Source organism: Marmota flaviventris, chromosome 13 (genome assembly GCF_047511675.1).
Source record: "Marmota flaviventris isolate mMarFla1 chromosome 13, mMarFla1.hap1, whole genome shotgun sequence".
Taxonomy (NCBI): Eukaryota; Metazoa; Chordata; class Mammalia; order Rodentia; family Sciuridae; genus Marmota; species Marmota flaviventris.
The window spans coordinates 21,987,647-22,007,462 of record NC_092510.1 but is presented as its reverse complement, the minus strand read 5'-3'; the positions used below and the strand labels follow the sequence as shown (position 1 = coordinate 22,007,462).

The 19,816-nt window shown below is 39.5% G+C and overlaps 1 protein-coding gene across 1 annotated transcript; it reads left to right on the top strand.

The window, feature by feature from the left end:
* Window positions 1-1,211: 1,211 nt before the first annotated feature.
* On the top strand, window positions 1,212-16,659 carry LOC139701473 (spermatogenesis-associated protein 31D3-like). Its single transcript, XM_071600383.1, has 5 exons — window positions 1,212-1,352; window positions 5,590-5,636; window positions 6,238-6,306; window positions 6,561-6,942; window positions 16,591-16,659. The coding sequence occupies exons 1-5, from the start codon at window positions 1,212-1,214 to the stop codon at window positions 16,657-16,659; spliced, it is 708 nt and encodes a 235-aa protein (XP_071456484.1).
* Window positions 16,660-19,816: the final 3,157 nt, after the last annotated feature.

The window sequence follows — 19,816 nt, the reverse complement described above, 5'->3', positions numbered from 1 at the left end:
ATAGAGAGACCTCCTGTAGTCAAGGGAAGGTAGATAAGAGGAGACAGGCTTGATGAAGACCTTCTGTTAGGTAGAGACCAGAAGAAGCTGTGGATGCTGAAGACAAGCAAAGAAGGGGGCTGTTAATACTGAAAAGCCTTCATCACGTGAAAAGGAAAGGGTTGGATGTCTGTGGCCAAAGCAGATGAACTCATCAGACCCAGCGAAGAGATGCAGACAATTTCAGGAAAAGACACAGGGCTTAATTTCAATCCTAATTTAAGTATAATCATTTATAATCTAAACAAGAAAGCTTTAAGGGTAATAAATGTTAAATAGCTAGCTCACATGGGGAGATTAAAAATACATATACTCTACACCATCCACAAGAATAACATCTTGTTTCAAAAAACATTTGGAGGAACCAGTAGGAATTTTGTTAGAAACAAAGTTGGGAAGAGATGAAACCTCATAATTTCATGAGAATGTAACCATACATGCTGGGAGAAAGTAACCTACTTTGCTAAATAGAATTTTAACTGTGCTCATTAGAGGTTTATATGACACTGCAGAGAAGCCTACTTTTCAAATCAGGATGGGTTTGGTCATAGGTTATGGTCTAGCACAACTGCTCTGTGAAATCAAGACAGTTAAAAACTGTTGGAAAGGAGAGAGTAGGGGGATAAGTGGGGAGAGCCAAGAGGCAGCTGTGTGGGACAGTATACCAGTAGAGAGGGAGATATTGGAGAGCCTGAAGGGGCAGGATAGCTTAAAAGAGATTTGTAGAGAAAGATTTATTAGAAGATATTGCCATGGACAAGCTATGCCCTTGTTTTCCTCTTCATCTTGGTTTCTGTTCTTTGGTCCTATGTGAGAGATCACCAAACAGTGAAGTGCTCTCTTGTTTCTCCAGGTAACAGAAGAAAAAAGCAGAATATGTCACTGAGGTGGATGTATGATATAGTGAAAGGGTGGAGTTGGGGGTTGGGGGGGGGAGGTGGAGGAATCTCAAAGTCCCTAGGGGAATGGATAGATCAGCAGGGTTTGGTAATGGGCGAAGGGCATGGGTTCATCTCCCATGTGTTGTCCCCTCCCCCACCCTCAAGAACCTCTGGTGTCTGTACTAAAGCTCTGTGATGTGGATATGGAACTGTGTTCTAGAGCATGCACTCTTAGTGACCAACTTCTGGTGAAGCAGGCCCTCTTCTTTGTCTGAGGAGCCTTGCTGCAGCATGGATGAGCTTCAGCTTGACTTCTTGGATGTTCCTATCCTTGACTTTCTGTGTGGAGTGGGGTTCCTCCTTCTGTCCCTGAGCTACCTGACAACAGATCTATATTTCCCCATATCCTGCAAACAGAGAGACATCAATCAGGTAAGTAAACAGAAGATGCTCCAAAATTTTAGATATTTCTTCTACAATTATATATGCATTTAATGCTATAATTTCACCTGTAAGCACTGATTTTCTGCATTCCCTACATTTTGATGCATTGTATTTTCATTTTAAAGAATTTTTTTCTTGATACTACTTCTTTGACAAATTAATAATATAAATTATTTAAATTGTTTAAACTGAGAAGCTTTTGGGATTTTTTCAGCTACCTTTCTATTACTGATTTTTAGTTAACTCCAATTTGGTCTAAAAACATACTTTGTCTGATTTCTACTTTTTTAAATCTGTTAAGGTATGTCTAGATTGTGTCCTATCCTGGTGAATATTCTGTGTGATCTTGGGAAGAGTATTTATTTTGCTGTTGGTAAATTATTTATTAAATATCAATGATATCAAATTAATTGATGGTACAGTTCAGGTCAAACATATCCTTATTGATTTTCTGCCTCCTGGATTTGTCAGTTACTGAGAGATACTTGTTGAACTCTCTGATAGTAACAGTGGATTTCATCTATTTCTCTTTGCATTTCTAGCAGTTTTTGCCCTTTATATTTTGCCTCCCTGTTGTCAAATGTGTTACACTTAAGCAGTGTTATGTCTTCTTAGAGAACTGATCCCCTTAGTATTGACAAGGCTCCCTGGCTGCCAGGCCACATAGCCAGTCCACTAATCTCTCTACAAGAAGTGGCAGTGAAGCAGCAGTGGAGCTGCAGAGCAGAGGCCAGGGTGGGCTGGAACACAGGCAGTGAGCATGGGCTGCAGCCTCACAGATCCTGTATACCCACAGGGGCCTGAGGCACTGCCAGCCAGCACCTAGGCAAGCCAAGGCTTACAGACCTGTCACCCCATGGTGGACCGCTCAGGTCAGTGCTGAAGCCCACTGCAGAAGCCAGCTGCACAAAGCACTGCAACTGGGAACCTGGAACATCCATGATCCAAGAATCTCAACCTTCTGTTTCCCAAGGAGCATCAAGAAAATGGAAGTGGGGTGGACCTGAATGGAAGTTCAGTTTCAACAGTTAATTAATAGCATTCCTATTTTTCCAAACCCTGATTAGCAAAAGTCTGGACCAATAGCATTGACCCAAGTGCTATATAAAGCTCTAGACTAGCACTATCAGGTGGCAACTCCCACTGGGTCCCCTCTCACCCGCAGGAGTTCTGTTTCTAGTCACACTTGAATAAATCCTACTCACTCATCCTTGTCTATGAATTGTGGATTTCATTCTTCAAATGCACAAGATAAGCACCCAGAAACAAGAAACTGGTGGTGAGCTGCTGAGGTCTGCTTCAACATGGGAGGGTGTTGCCCACCATTAATAGCTGCAACATGTTTCTTGGCTGCAGAGGTCTGCAGCTTATGCAGATCCCACCCCCCTGTACACATATACCAGCAGAAGTGGAGATTCTAGTTTCATCTCAAACTTGGGTTCACTATTACGTAATGCACTTTTTATCCTTGCTAATTTCCCTTCTTTCTAAAGTCTGCTTTGTCTGAAATTAATATGACTACCCCTGCTTTTTAAATTACTGTTAACATGCTACATGTTTATGCATCCCTTTACTTCTGTGTCCATTTAAAATGGGTAACTTCTAAATAGCATACAGATAGTCTTGTTTATTTTTATCCACTCTAATATTCTTACTTTTAAATGATGAATTCAGATAATTCACATTTAAAGTGATTTTTCTATACTTTTGGATTAATACCTACCATATCTGTAACAGTTTATTATTCATTGTACCTTATCTTTATTGTCTCCTTTTTTCTGTCATGTGATTAAAACAGGAACTTACAGGATTTAGTTTTTATTTAGGTTATTTTTATATTAGTTTTAATTGTATATATTTAAGGTCTACAACATAATATTTAATACCCTTTGTCCTATATCTTCCCATTTTCTTCCCCAGCCCCCTGCTGCTCTTGGTAACCACTGTCCTTCTCAATTTTTCTATGTATTCAGTTTTTTAAAAAAATATTCCATATATAAGTTTGATATTACAGTCGTTTTCTTTCTATGTCTGGCTTATTTCACCTAGCATGATATCTTCCAGTTTAATCTATATTGGATCCATATAAAATTTCATCTATATGGATAATTTGTCATTGATTTTTTTAAAAATTCTTACTGTTAATCTTAAATGATTACTCCAAATATTTCTTCTGCGTTACTCTCTTTTTCTTCTCTCCACGTATTTACAAATTTCCAAAATGTATTACAATTTTGGGGGGGATTTAGACTTTAACATTTTTTTCTCTTTGCCTTTCATTTGGAAAGCTTCTATTGATATTCATTCAAACTTATGTATTCTTTCCTTGGCCATGTGTAGTCCACTCATGAGCCCATCAAAGCCAGTCTTATTTCTGTTATAGTGTTTTTTATTTTTAACAATTAATTTTGATTCTCATCTCTCTTTTTTACATTCTGTATCTGTTCTTGCATGTTGCCTACTTTTTCAATGAATGCTTTTAGTGTATTAGTCATAGAATTTAGGGCTTCATGTATGATAATTGCAAAATTGATGTGATACTTTTGTGGATTTGATGCTTGCTTTGTCTATTCTGACTGTTTATTTTTCCCCTTGTCTTTTAGCAAGACTTGGGGGTTTTCTATAGTTTTTGAAAGCCAGACATGATGTATTAGGAAATAGGAACTGAGGTTAATAGATTTTTAGTGCTAGGATTTATATTAACCTCACTAGGATATAGGGTATGTTAAATGTCTACTGCGGCTGTACCTGACAGAGGCTTCAATTTCCTCTAGTATCTGTAGCTTTCCCTAAGGTCATTTCCTTAGAACATTTAAGTACAACATGTAAGTGCAACATAAGCTCTTTTAACCATTACCACACTGTAGTCCTGTTAATATGATGGTAAGGTGTGTGTGGCAGGTTGGTGGGGGATAGGAGTATATCTCACTCTTTTTGTGGTCCTGTGTGCCATAATTTCTAGTCCTAAACCCTGCACCTCAACCTCCCCACCAATACACACCTTGGATGAGATAAGGAGGCTACAATGGTTTGGAGCTGGGCAATTTCCCTTTCCTCGTGTAGGGTAAGGCTCTAGAACTCTGCTGAGTAGTCTTCTGTTATGGAGAATAACCAGATTATATTTCAAAATGTTTCTATTTTCTCTATTCCTGCCAGAAAATGTGAAGGTATTTTCATGGGTCTTCACTGTGAGAACTTGGGAGATTCTTCAGAGGAAACTCATGAAGTGTGAGAGACTTTTTTGAGACAGTGACTGTTGGAATTTTCTCACTCTGATGCTAGCCTATACACATCTTCTAGTTATTAATCAAAGGGTTCATTTAAGTGTTCCTACCACTGTATGGTTCCAGTGGATTTTGCTCCAGATAAGTAAATGAAGAACATTACAAGTGAATATCACCTTATTTACTTTCTTTGAGGACATGGACGTGGGTGGTGTATTTTCATGGCTCCAAGAAAAGTCATTTTCAGTTTATTCAGTTTTGTAAGCTCCTTAATGCCAGAATTAGGGGGGATCTTTATTTCCTGTTCCTCTTCCCACATATCTAAATCAGCTTGGTTGGCTCAGAGAGATATCTGAGATGGGAAATCTGCAGAGAGGACAGGACATCACTGTTCAGGCACCGATAGAGGTTCAGGAAGGTGTAAGGTTTCCATCTGAAGTTGGGTGTGATGGAAGATTCTAGGTAAAATCCTCCTGATTCTGTGACTTGCATTTGTTTGGTTAGAAAGTTTTGCTTCTCTGAATGAGAAGACTCTCGATGCTTGATCCTAAGTCCCATTCCCATGTCAGGTGAAGGATGCCTGACATGAGAATGGGACTTAGGATTAAGTGTCAGTAGAGCCTTCCTTCCTTCATATTGGACTGATCAGGAAACTAGTGCTGACCTTTGAGTAGAGTCTGAAACCTGAGCACTATCCCCAGGATACAGACTCCTCTGGGAGAACACAGATGTGACTGTTGACCCCAGATTCTATGTCCTCTTTGAGCAGAGGACTTCTGAGAATATCAAGTATGGATCACACAGGGAAAAAAAAATTCATCCTTTGAAGATTTCAAGGTAGGAAAAATTGAAATTAGTTGATCATCTTTAAAATTTAATGAAAGGAAGAAATAATTATTTAAATGTAGAATCATATTACTCTTGAATGAATGTCTGAGATGCCTAGAGAGAATAATAAAGAAGCAAGTCCCAGGCTCACATTCTTTTCTTTTTCTTCTTAGAGTCAGGGAAGAGTCAAGAGAAGAAGAAAAGGTGGAACATTTAAAGGTAAGGGTCTGTCTGTCTGACCTGAGCTTTGCAAGGATGAACCTTTGTGTCCCTTTTATGAGGTGCCAGGTCTATGATCTCTGAAAATGTCACTTGCTAGATACAGTGTATCTCAGGAAACAAAACCCTCAGAGGAGAGACTCAGGGGAATGCAGTCACACCTGAGACACTCCTCAGAGTCCCTGCTCTATCCACCTATGACATGAAGCACTGATGGACCTGGACAATGGGAGTTGTCCAATAAGTGACCAGGTAAGATACTGAGGAAGGAACTATTGGTTGCTTTGTATTCAGAACTTCTACCTCCTGATATTGTGTTAAGTCCTCTACTTTCTGTCTGCTCAGATTTATCTTTTAGGCAACCACTGACTCCTATGCTTCACTTTGTAATTTTGAACATTGTATGGGATGATATATGTGATTATACTTTACAAATGAAGCCAGATATTCATGTGAACCTTCTTAATATTATTTTTGAACATTTAACCTTTTCTACTGATTCTTGGGGCTTTTGGACTTTGATATCCTAAAGAACTCCCCAAAAGGGAACTCTGTATAGTCCTTATGTTTCTACCTTCATTATATATAACTGTCTCTCCTGATTTCCCAGATCAGAGAAGTTGCCAGAAAGAAGCAGAGGAGAGAAGGAAGTTGTTTTCTATCCTGAAAAGGTGATTAGTATTTCCTCCTCTTTCCTGGTCCTTTTATCATATATTTTAGGCATTCCTCAGGGATTCAGGGCAGCTTGCCCCTCTCACAGGGATGTGGAGCCATAGCAACAGATATGGGAGTGAAGGCCCTGGGAGAGGCTATAGAGTGTGTTGTGGGGTAATAAATGTAGGGATTATGATGAGGGTAAGAGGCTTCAGGTGGTCCCATCACCAATAAGACTGTGGGGCCTTCCTTTCCTTGGTCCTGGTTACAGCTTTGTACTTCCTTTCTTTTGCAGTCCCCTGGGCCAGCATCTTGATACCACCCACTTGCGCCAGTTGCTATGTCCAGACCCTCTCTGTGAAGTATGTAATAGGACAACTGCTGAGGTCAGTCATCTGCTGTATCTGGCATCCTTGGAAGATGTTCTACTCTCTCAGTCCTCTTTGGCATCCACAGATTATATGACAGAATCATCAACTTCTCTGCTCTCTGCTGTTTCATCAGTCCTTCCAGAAGACCCAATTACAGCACCTTCACCTTTCCCCTCCATTCTCTCACCTAATAAGGTCACCTTAGCAGACTTATTTTCACCCTCATCACTGGGCAATTCTCTGTCACCAGAGCCTCTCCCTCCCTTGGATTCCAAATTCCCAGTAAACCCATTCCCACTCCAAATTCATGCATTTCCTTCCCTCCCATTACATCACACTCGGGGAACAAATCCTGTTCTCCAACCAAAGGCCAATTTAGCTCTCAAGAATAGCCCTGAGGAGTTATCCAATTATGTTCCAACAATCAGAGGCATTGACTGCTCAAGCTTGGCAATTTCTCAATTCTCCTGGTCTCATAACAAGAATATAGTCCTTCCAAGATTACCACACTACGGTTTTCAGGAAGAGAATGCTTCCTTCCATCTACCATATTTCTATTTATGGAAAAATTCTGATATCTCACATATGGAAGGCAGACACATTTCTTTCCTTGGCTTTAACATACAACAACTCTTGGAGAGACAAATAAAAAAGAGAATGACTTTCCAGATTTTAGAAAATAAAGGAAAGAAGCAGGGACCATTGATAAAACAAAAGTGGTCAGAATACCAATTTACATCTTCATGGAACTCACTGCAGTCCTTCGTTGATGAGAAAGACACCATAGCTTCCCAAACTGGCTGGAACACCAAAGACAAATCAGAACATCTGGGAATTTGTCAGCACTTTGTATATGTGAAGACTCTGGGGGGAAATGTGGAGCATAAATACAGCCAGCTCTTCTGGGGTCTTCCCTCTCTCCATAGCGAGTCAATAGTGGCTACTCTTCTGGTCTCTAAGAGCTGTTCCTCACTAGAACCTCACTTTGTTTTATTCAATAGAACCTGTAATGTTCCTGCAATCCAAATCCAGGCTAAAGAAATTCCACCACGCCCTCTGTCCCACCCACCTTCCCTTACCAGCATACATTCTCAATCTTTTCCTCACATGAATCCCCAATCCCAAACTTTACCTCTCACCCATGCCCATTCCCTGGCCCATGGTAAATCTCCACTCCCTGTACTACCATTATCTTCTCCACCCCAGATTCAGGACTATGGAAATATTTTCCATAGATCACAGAATACCGTTGATGCTCACATCTTACCTGGAAATAAACACCCGGAATGGCATGGGTTGCACACACATCATGAACATTTGTGGGGTTTTGGCTCTGAATTTGAAAAGTGTCAAGAAGCCTTTTGTCCTCCAGCTCCCACCTTTCCATCAGTCAGGCAATATTCCCAGGCCTATGCTCCAGTCTCCATCTTTCCTGGCCATTTTCATATCAGCAGTCAATCCCAGGAGGACCCAGAGCACCAGGTACCAAAGAATCTAATTCCATTTGGGAACCTCCAGTCTTGCAGTCCTATAGGATCTGGAGTATTGATGGAGACTGGGATCACATCAACAGAGAAATCTCAGCACAGCCACGGACATGCTTACTCACAACCCTCTGAGCTTCAGGGCCACAGTAGCAAGGATCTCGAGAAAACAGAATGGAGTCTCTCAGGAAGTTTCCATGAGAATTTCCCCACAAAGTTTCAGCTGAAGAAGGATTTGTCAAAGAATCTCAGGCATATCCTGGGGAAGTGTCCATTAGATAACCCACTAATGGTTTCAGAATGCAATCTAAGGAATAACGTGAATGCTATATCTGAGAAAAGAAGTGACTGTGTGTGTCACTCAAGGAATGACTTAGGGAATGAATTAGTAAATGTTTCAGGGAAGAACTTAGACCTGAATCAGATGAAAAGCATGCTTAGATTACATGTGAGCAGGAAGTGTTGGCAGATCACTACAGGTAGGGTCCCTGTAGGTGTCTGTCTTTCTTGGCTGGATGAGGACAATGCATTGCCGCCTCCTCGGAGTTCCCATACCAATACAGATAACAGAAATAATATGTCTTCACTGGTGGGTAGGGTCCAGTGCCAGACAACCAACACAGGGCTTTCTTTCCTTGATAACAAAACCCAAAAGTTACTAGAAGCCCATATTATTAGGTTTAGGATAAGTCAGAAGTGGGGCCTTCCCCTCAAGGTTCTTGAATCCATAAAATCCTATGTGCTGAGAGAAGCCAAAACATGGCCTCTTCCTCAATATAACTTTGTTTCATCCTCAACCCAAACTTCTGAGCTGGATTCCAAATCTGGAGTCTCCAAGCTCCTTACAGAAAGCTCTAAAGCTATTCATCAGAGTCAGGAAGAAATAATAAATTCAGTCTCCATTATGGATCATTCTCTGCCTGCCCCCTCACTTGCGGTCAAGAAAGTTCAGGACATCTTGAGACAACCATGTTGTGATACTGATCATGAAATTACAGAGAATATACAGACAATTGAGAATGGCAGCCAGACATGTCTGCCCAATACAGGTAGAATCAAAGACAAAGTAAGTCAGACTGACAATGTATCAGAAGAGAGAGACAGTCCAGAGCAGGTCATAAGGCAAGATGGAGATGGAGATAAATCAAAGGATGAAATGGTATGTTTTAGCCATAGAACAGACATGCATGAGGGCAAAATGATGGTGGGAAAGAATAAGAATTCAGAACATTATTCCACCTTTGACATGTGCAAGCAGATATTCAAAGCCCATGAGCTTTGTAATCTTCAATCACAAATTGGTACTATCTCAACAACCAGCAAGTTGGAAGATTCCCAAAAGATAAGTGTGAGTGTGAGTAAAGTAGAAACTATCCCAGCCACTCAATGCACCCCACCAATAATAATTCCTGAAGATCTGACACAGTTAGACCTTAAAAGACAGGTGTCTTTTAAGCTGGGGAATAAGTCACTTAGCCAGGCTCAAGGCTTTCCCAGAGATGTAGTCCTTCCTTTATATAACGTAAATTCTGATTATTCACTGTCTCACTCCAACAGTGACTCTAGTGAGGACATGGAAGTTTTCCAGCAGCTGCATTTCCACCTGAATGATTCAAGGACCAACATGTGTAAACAACAGGAGCTCTGGCTCCCTAAGCATATCTTATGGAATTGTTGGGATACGAGATTCCCACCAGCTGAGAGAAGAATGAGCCCTTTATTATGTAAAGGAGGAAAATATAGAGGTGAGGACTTAGGATTAGACACATTCAGAGCAATAAGAAAGAGCCAACCTGAGGAGGACAGAAAGTTAGAAGAGGCATCTAAGTCCCTGCCACAAAAAAAAAAAGCGTTTTCTTCTGAAAGTTGCATCAAAAAAAAAGATAAGACGATTTCTTCAGTGGATTGATTCCAGGATAAAAAGCACATGCCAGAAGAGTCCTGTGAAAGATAGCACTCTGTCTGTGAGCCATGACCCTCCTGAAGCCCATAAACTCATGGAAGCCCTTGGAAAGATCCTGGAGGAGAAACTAGCATATAGGCAGGAATGTGAGGCCTGGGAGTTGCATAAACAGAAGAAGGAACTGCAGGCCCAGGCAGAGACTGACAGAGGACAACCTTCTAAGTATGGGGCTATCTCTGACAAACAATAACAGAAAGGGTCAGGTCCCTACTCCTGTAACCAAGAAGCTGTGTTTCCTGGCCCAAGTAGTCTTACAGATGTTTAGACAGATCAGTGACAGTTTCAGAGCTCCTCAGAAGCGTGTCTCCTTCAAAGATCAGGCATCACTTCAGAGTCAATATCTTCCCCCATTCTCCAGGAAGTCTTGGACCCATCAAATCCCATGTTCAGGCAAGGATACCAGGTACCTCTGGATGCCCTCACATCTGCTAGAGACACTGGATTCAGAGCTTTGATTCTTCTATGCAAACAGAAAATGCTTCTTCAGCACTTAGAGGAAGGAAAATTTTCCTTAAAGGAATAATACAGGCCACTAGGTAGAAGCCTCTCAATTATCACGGTAATACATCCTATTATTGGAACAATATGTCCACAACAAATGAATAATAAATGTTTCTTCTGATAGAGAGTGGAGTTCTGTGTGTCCAGCACTGCGGTGTAGGTTTCAGGGATCCCAAATGTATGCTTGAATAGTAAGGAGTCACTTTTGCTCTTAAGGCTGTTTGCCTTATTCACCTTTCAGAGGCAAATGAGGACTTATCTAGAGCACCATAGAAGTGCAAGGAATGGTCTTTCAGTACCAAGGCAATACAATGGCTGTGATGATGTCAGACACTGTATCATCCTTTTTAAGGGAAGTGGTCTTAGTCCCTCCTGTTCAGCTGTGCTACATCTTACACCAAGTTTATGGTGATTTGGTAATGTTTGTATTACATATTGCTGTTATGAATATTTCAAAGTTTAACATCTTAAAATAACATTTACTGACTCACAGTTTCTGTGTATTGGGAATCCAGGCAAGGCCTAGTTGGGGTCCCTGCTTCAGGGCTGTAATCAAAATGTCAGTGGGGGCCAGAGTCTCATATGAAGGTTTTACTATAGAAAGATACATTTCTATATTCACTTATGTAGCACTTGGTAGTAGGATTCAGTCCCTCTAGGACGGATGTACCCAGGGTCTCAATTCCTTGATGCAGTGGCTGGAGTTGCCTGCGGTCTCCTTTAGTTCCTTGCCTTGTGGGTCTCTCCAATGTAACAGTGTGCTTCTTCAAAAAGGGCAGTGACATCACCTTTCTCTTATGCTGCTGGGATTTTGGGCAGTTCTGGGAATAAAACTCAGGACCTAAGCAACACTACATAAGCACTCTACTACTGAATCACATACCCAGCCCTAGAAGCAAATATCTTGTTTAGACCAAAGACTTGAGATGACAGTGAATTACGCAAATGAATGCCAGGAGGCAGGATCATTAGAGTCATCTTAAAAGTCTACCTAGCATAAATGTTTTGGAGACCCCACTCATTTAATTGAAACCACAGTGGCCAAAGGTGCCAAGTAAATCCTCATCTTCATCTCATCCATATCCATGTCATCAAGGTCAATAGCTGATTGGAGTAGTGGCAAATTAAAAAGCACGAAAAAAGTAGAGAAACGTGGTATGGAGATAAGGTGGTATATGGCTATCATAAATGGAAAGTAAAGTGAAAGAAAACCTTAGAGTCATCTGATATATCATTGCCAGTATTTAGACTTAAGGAAGGAGAAATTAGGTAAAATAGTCCTCATCCTAGCTCCTCCTGTCTCTCCACTCTGTCCTGGCTTCTAGGCTACAGGCCTACAAAAGTAAACTTTACCTTCTATAGAAATGACTAGGCTTAAAGAGGAAGAAAATGCTACAAGGCTACAGAATTTAATTTCTTTCCCTTTAAATATATTCAATATAGCGTACTTATCATTTCAAACTCACAGCATGAACATCAGAGAGAATGAGTCTCCTAATTGGTAAAATGCCACTTTCAGGAAATTCAGAGCATAGAACTCTCATTATGGGGTGCTTTCCATGCTCCTATGGTGTAAGAACATGAACCAAGGTAGACGTGGGGGTTTAAAGAGATGAATGACTGATCCAGAGACACATAACTTGCTTATATTCAGAGAAATATTGTATGAGATAGTGAAGCAGAGTATGTATAGAGTATTTAGGAAGTGATATCTTCAAATTTAGGTGATAGCAATAGTGGTCCCACCTGATGATTATGCAAGTCTACCAATGCCTCACTGTGGAAGGAAGCTTATGCTAGCAATAACAGGATGATTTCCTCTGTAGGGATTCTTACTCTACTTAAGTATACAACTTTATGTCATTTTCATTTGTGGCAATGTCTTTTACCAAGTTATTGATCGATGTTTCTTCACCCTACTATAGAGGGGACATCCACAGGAATCAAAACTAAATTTCCACATTTGTCTTTCAGGAAGTTCTGGGGTATTGGTCTAATGAGTTACTAATGGCATTCATATTTTCTGCCCCCCAAAAGAATTTTCAAGGCACCTGTTCCTGTTATACAGGTGAATCCAGATTCTCATCAGCTATGTGTTCCTAGGAGGGAGAGGGCAGAAGGTGAAGCAGGTGGTGAGTTAAAAGAGGAGAGCTGCTTAATGATAGCAGGGGCTCTGGTGACTTGAGAATCAGGATGTAAAGACAGGTTCCTTAAGAAGATGAGTACTGTGCAGAAGTCCTCTGGGAGATAGCAGGATTTCTTAGTGGATGAAATTATGTTTACTGAGACAAGTCATCTTTAAGCCCCATTAACCTGGCAGTTACAGCAAACATTTTGTTTCCCATTCATGACATATTCTTTGCCAATAAACTTCCAACTTAATAGGTAAAAAGCCTATTAAGCCCCCAGAAATGACAAAGATTGGATATGTTTCTATCACTTAAAGTAGAAAATTTGAACAAGACTTAATTTCAAAATATTAAATACTGTTTGTATTTGGCAGTTGTGAAACAAACCTGTACTTTTAAGTCTCTACATTTTAGTTACCTTTCTCTTTTAATAGAAATGCAACCTGAGTGACATAGAAAATAATATACATTTAAGAAAAGGTAGCCTAGAATAGAGCCCCCTTATACTATAGGAAAGATTTGGATGGGAATGACAACAAATATAATTCAAGAGAATTAAATAGAGAATTGTTAACTTGGGTAACTCAAAGTATGAGAATAAGGATGGCCTTAGGCAACAGGGTTCCTGCTGGGGATCACATGATACCATTAGGAATCATTTTCTATTTCTTGGCTGTCTTCTGGGTTAGCTTTAATGTTAGACTTTGTAGCTGAAAAGTTCATAGCTGTATCCTCCAAGACTGACATGCAGGTGAAAATGGGGTGTGCCTCCCACTGGTTCCTTCAAATTTCCCATTGTGTCTTCTTGGGTCATATGCCCATTTCTACCCAAACCCTGGGGCCCAAAGTGTGGAATAATCTTGTGACTAAGCCTGAACAACATATACCATTCTTAAAATAAGAGTGATGGAGAATGACAACTCTATTCTCACGTGTTCTGAAAATGAGTATGGAGTTAGTTCCCTAGAAGGAATTAGAGGGAATATTTCCAGAAGGTAAGTAAATGCTGGGTGACAAGACAAACAAAAATAAAATGGATGTCTATTATAGCTGAGTCTCTCACTGCTCCAATTTTGCCTTCTTTCCCAACTAAAACCATTGACTGAAGTTAGGTGTTCAAGGAGAATGCTGATTTTTGCAGAGGTCTGTCTGGAGCCCCAGACAGAATGTTCGAATTCGGGGAAATCAATTGGAAGCTCCAATTTCTAGCTGGATAAATGATCTAATAACCTGACCTCTTACTATGCACCCCTTCTCATCTTAGAGGCTTTTGCCTCCATTCCGAGTTAGTTATTGACACATTCTAAAACTTATCACCAGGAATACCTCTCCTGACATAATTCATTCTGATATTTCACCCTTTATTCTCCTAGCTTATGCTCTAAGTAGGCCAATTTGATGAATTCAGGAACTAGAAGCCACTTTAAAGTTTCTCCTCCACCAAAAAATTGTTTGTCCTAATTTCCTCCCTCTTCAAGGAAAACTTCATGATCTACCTTTATCCATAGACCTGTATAGATCAACTCCAAAGAGTCCTTCCATCTCTTTTCATCTTTCCCATCTGATAAAATCCAACTTTCTACTGTTTCTACACATGCCTTCTACAAAGGGACCGATTCCCTTTGGTTAAAACAACAGATGTAATTTTTAAACTAAACAAGTTGTGCTTTCAACATGTCTGAAGATAATCCTTTCATTCCTGTAGGGCTGCTTTGTGCTAGACAATCTTCTAAGCACCTGGGACACACCAGATGCTAATTACAAGAGAGAGGAAAGAAAGCTCTCTGTCTTGGTGAAACATGCATAATTGGTTCCTTAGTCAGTTCTCTTACCTATCCAAACTACATCGCTTACCTAAACTTTACCACACTCCTCCTTGGTTATGCCTATGAGCTAGACCATCATAGAAGAATGATAATCCAACAGGTGGAAATATTTCATCATCAAAACTTAGAATTCCCTCACCCTGATCTCCTTTCTCTCCTCTGCTCTTTTCTTTCTGTTAACACTGAAAGAGGATTCCCTGATGCCTGCCTCCATCTTCTTGGGCTGGACTGTGTCTTTGCTTTCCAGTCCACAATGGTATGTTGGAACATACCACTGAATTTCTACCTTCCAGAATGAGACCATTTCTACATCATGACCTCAAGACTGCTTTGTGCCAAGTATTTGATAATCAGCATCTAGTGGAGCTCAGGTATTTCTGGAGAAATGAATGAGAAATGGAAAGAATTTTAGCAGGGTGGCCCTGCCCAGTAACACTTGCAGGCAGGGCCATGTACAGGGATGGACCATAGCCAGGGATGGGTCCTAACAGGAAATACCCTTTGGCTTTCTAAAAGTGGCAGCAGTCTCACTGTAGGCTTCTGGATTTGATCTCCATTGCTTCCAGAAGACAAGAATTGAAAATTGATTCAAAGGTATGGTGTCTGGTCACATGAGCAACATTCTTCCCTTCCATGCCTGAAGGATCCTACCCTCCATTTGCCATTTTCATCCCAGTGGGCATCCCCTGCAGGTCACCTGCCCATGAACTCCCATAGGAGGCTGCTCTGGGATTCTGTTGCAGCTTCCTAACTGCCCCTCCCTCTCACTTCGGTGTGAATTGCTTATGTTGCTTTGTTCACCTAATGACTATAAAATTAAATTATTTAGAAAGTGAAGAGGAAAAGAAATATTGTATTGCCTTCTCTCATTTTATCTGACATGAGAAAACTATGACTTTAAGTATACAATATGATGTTTTTATATTTATTAAGTCATCAAAATCATGATAGCAAATACATCCATATCATTTACTGTGAGGTTCTTTTAAACATTTTTGAGATAACTATACATTAACTTTTAGTTGTATGAAATAGTGGATCTTGTGTACACTTTATTTAGCTTTCTCCCAAGGCAGTATCTTTTAAAAAATATCAATAGTGACATCAAGAAACAAAACATTTGTATCACTACAAGCATCTATCAGGTTGCCTTTCAAAGACACATCCCATCCTGCTCCAACACCCTGTCTGTATTTTTAAATTTCAGTAATTTAAAAATTTATATAGGAGCCATTATATGTAATTTCTGGGGATAGGTTTTTATTTCCTCAGCTTAATTCTCTGGAGATTCATGTAGGTGGTTGCATTTATCAGTAGTTCATTCTTTTTTATTCCATGGATTGGGTGTGCTGCAGTGTGCTTTACCACTCATTGGATTGCATGTAGTTGTTTCCAATTTGGGGCTATTAAGAATAGAGCTTCTGCAAACATTTGAATAGAGTTTTGGATGAATGTATATCTTCATTTGTCTGTGGTAAATGACCAGGAGAGTAACTGCTGAATACTATTGTAGTCACATGTTTAGTGTTCTATCACACAGTCATTCTGTGGCTGTATCATTTCAAATATCCATAAGCAATGTATTAATGACCCAGCTTCTTTTCATCCCTGTGAGCAGTTAGGTATTCAGAGAATGGGGTGTTCAGACATTGATTCTTTCTGAGAAATCCCCCAAGCCAAATGTAATAGACTTGGCACTACTGAATGCCATCCAGGAGATTTTCTTCCTTGGCTCCAGCAAACAAAAGTTAATAGAAGACCATAGATGTTTTTGTATGAAGATGATCTGCAGCCTTTCCCTCAAAGCCCATGAATCCATAGAAATCTAAAATATTAAAGAAGATCTGTCTCAGTCCTTTTCCTATTTTAACTTTCTTTCCTCAGCTAACCTTATCTCTGATTGGATTCTAAAGTTAGGGTTTCCAAGTTCCTTGGAGGAAGCTCTAAAACTTTTCATGGAGACAAGGTGAGAACAAAAATTTTAGGCTCTGTGCTGATTCATCCTCTCATTGCCATCTCACCTGTAGGAAAAGAAGGACGGGGACCTGAGACAATCACCCTCTGATATCAACCATGAATGTGTAGAGCACATTTAGAGAATAAAGGATGTAGAAAGATTTATCTGCCTGCCACACTGAGCATCATAGACAAAGTAAGTCAGAATCAGGCTATCCTAGTCAACAAATGCAGCACAAAGCCGCCCAAAAGGGAAGTTGGGGCTGGACCTGAGCCAATGGATAAAAGAATGGGTTTTTGTAAGTGTAGAAAGACTTCAGGGCAAAAGGATGAAGATTTCAGAATAACTTCTCTGTCCAAAAAGTCCAGCAGATTATTCTGTACTTTTAAACCACAATATAATATAGTAACATCTTGACAAAGCAGCTAAGTAGAAAGTGCCATGATTGCTGAAGTCCCACAGCAACATGATCAGTTCCTGGGGCTAGGATTATGTGGTAGAGCCCTTGCCTAGCACATGCAAGGTGCTGGGTTCGAACCTCAGCACCGCATAAAAAATAATAAAATAAAATAATAAAATAAAAATATATATTTTTATTTTATATAAAATATATTTTTATTATATATATAATATATAATAAAAATATATTTTATATATACAATAAAATATATATAATATCTATATATTATATATGTATATCAAGATCCGAACTCATCAGACCTTCAAAGTAAATTGGTAATGAGTTAAAGTCTAAATTGGAGAGCAGGGAGCATAGCCAGGCTGGAGGCCTTCCCACTGATATATTCATTTCTTCAAATAACTTGAATTCCACGTGTTAGTGATTCATGCATAGGGCACCTCCAGCAGGAACATGGCAACTTCCCATGTGCTGCATGTCTACTTGGAAGAAACAGGAATCAGTATGGAGCAGGGCCAAGAGCAAAGGGACATTAAACATGTCTTATGCAATTGCATGAATAAAAATTTCCCACATGCTGCAAAGAAACTGAGCCCTCCAGGATCCAAAACAGGAGAGCTTGGTGAAGGGAATATATGGTCAGAGCATCCCAAACCAGAAGGAAGAGCCACCCTGCTCAGGATAAGCATTATAGGAGACACTTAGGGGTAAATCCACCCCAGCCCCATGACTAAAGCTCTTGAAAGCCTTTTCAGAAAACAGATAAGGTGCATTTTGCAATGGCTTTGCAGTACTATAAAATGCAAAGGTCAAGAAGTTTCCCTGGGAAAAAGCAGCTTTCTATCATCATCAATGCAGAGCAGAGGCCTACTTAAAGGGAGAGTTACCTTTACTGGGAATGCCAAAGTTCAGAAAATCATGAGATATATTGTGAAGATCCTTGTGTTAGTCAGCTTTTCATCATTGTGACCAAAATAACTGACCAGAACAATTTGGGTAAAGAAAAGTTTATTTTGAGCTCACAGTTTCAGAGGTCTCAGTCCATACTTGCACATATTTTACATGCCATACGCACAGCACAAGAGTTTATCAATTGAGGTCTTATTATCTCTAAGAATATCATGTACAAGATAACTGTTCTCAAGTCCATGTGACATCATTTCAAGTGGAAGCAATCTTATGTACAAAACAATCCAGTTCCTCTTCTGTGTTACCTATATAATTTAAAGAAACTTCAGATACAACTGACAAAAAAATCTTAGCTCATTGAAGATGGATAGAAAGTGTCAATTTGTGGGATTTAAAATATTGATATTTAAATAAACACCCAGAATACATAAATTCTCTACCTAGAAAATTTCTACATGATTATTCTTGATCATGCTCTACAATTTAAAATTAAATGCCTTTGGTTAAAAATTTTCTTACTTGATTCATGCCTTTGAAAAACTAATTTGTGAACTAATGTTCATATTTAGTTCAGCTGTATCTATGGCACAGAAATTCATTTCAAAAATGGTGAGAGTTTCTGTAGAACCTTTACCCTGGGAGGGTGCCTATCTGGTCTGTATGGATGAAACTCCAACTGACATTACTTCCTCATCCATCCCATCTCATACTAGTGAGAATTTAAACTGAGACTTATATCAAAGAGCTTCAGTCTTAGGCCACTCCAACTGGCAGCTCGGAGAACAACACGAAAACAGGAAGGGTTAAAATCCCCATCTTTTGCTCTATCTATCTATCTATCTATATCTCAGTACATATCTCAAGAAATGGAAAGAAAGGCAGGTGAACACAGACAGTGACCATCCATTCTGGTCAACTATTTTGATCATCTTAGTATAGATGTTTTCTTCATTTTTCATTAAGAATCTGTGTGTGTGTGTGTGTGTGTGTGTGTGTGTGAGAGAGGGAGAGAGAGAGAGAGAGAAAGAGTGTGTGAGTGTGTGTGTGTGTGGGGGGGTTGATTATTCTGGGATACATATACATATTCTTATTTGTTTCATTTTTTTCTCATTTATATGCTTTTTAAAATGTATTTATTTTCCTTGCCTTGTCTTTTGAGAGTTAGGGTTTTTTGGTTTGTAAATTTTGGTTTTGTTTTGTATTGTTTTCATTTATTTCTCTTTCTCTCTCTTCTTCTCCTGATAACAAATTCTATGGTTCATTCTTCCTCTCTCTAATTTTGCTTCTCCTATTTTTCCTCCTTCCTTATAATCATCACCTGCTACATCTCTTCTGCATTCTCTGTTCACTTTTTGAAATTATAAACTCTTTTCTACCTTCCTAGCACATTTTCTTCTCTCCTAACTAACTGAATTTTTGCCACCTTTTAGAATTATTTGGCTTATAAAACTTTTGCCTGCACCATCAATGGTGACACAATTATCACTCTGTGGATCACATAGTTAACACTTGCTGTTTGTTTTAAAGCCAACTCAGTTGCTTTAACTGTAGACAATTGCTGACTCCAACATTCCTGTTTTGTTTTTGTTGTTTTTTTGGTGGCAATTAATGTAGATGTCATAGTAGAAACTAAGTATTTAATGCTGCATATTGTTTGCATTAGTTGTTACTTTTTTTTTTTTCTTTTTGTTTGCTCTGTCCCCATTGTGTGAGGTGCTGGAAACCAACAGGGACGCTAAAAGTTCACAGGTTAGAGACTCTACTACTGAACTAAACTGAACCAGAAGACAGCACATCTTATTCCACACACACATTAATGACACTTGATCTTAATAAAAGAAAAAAAGAGACAACAACCAAAACTAATGATTAGACTATGTAATTCCTAGCCCATTCAAATTGGTGTAACTACTAATATACTGGATGACATACTAGATACCTGCTGTTGAATGCCAGACCTAGTTCACAG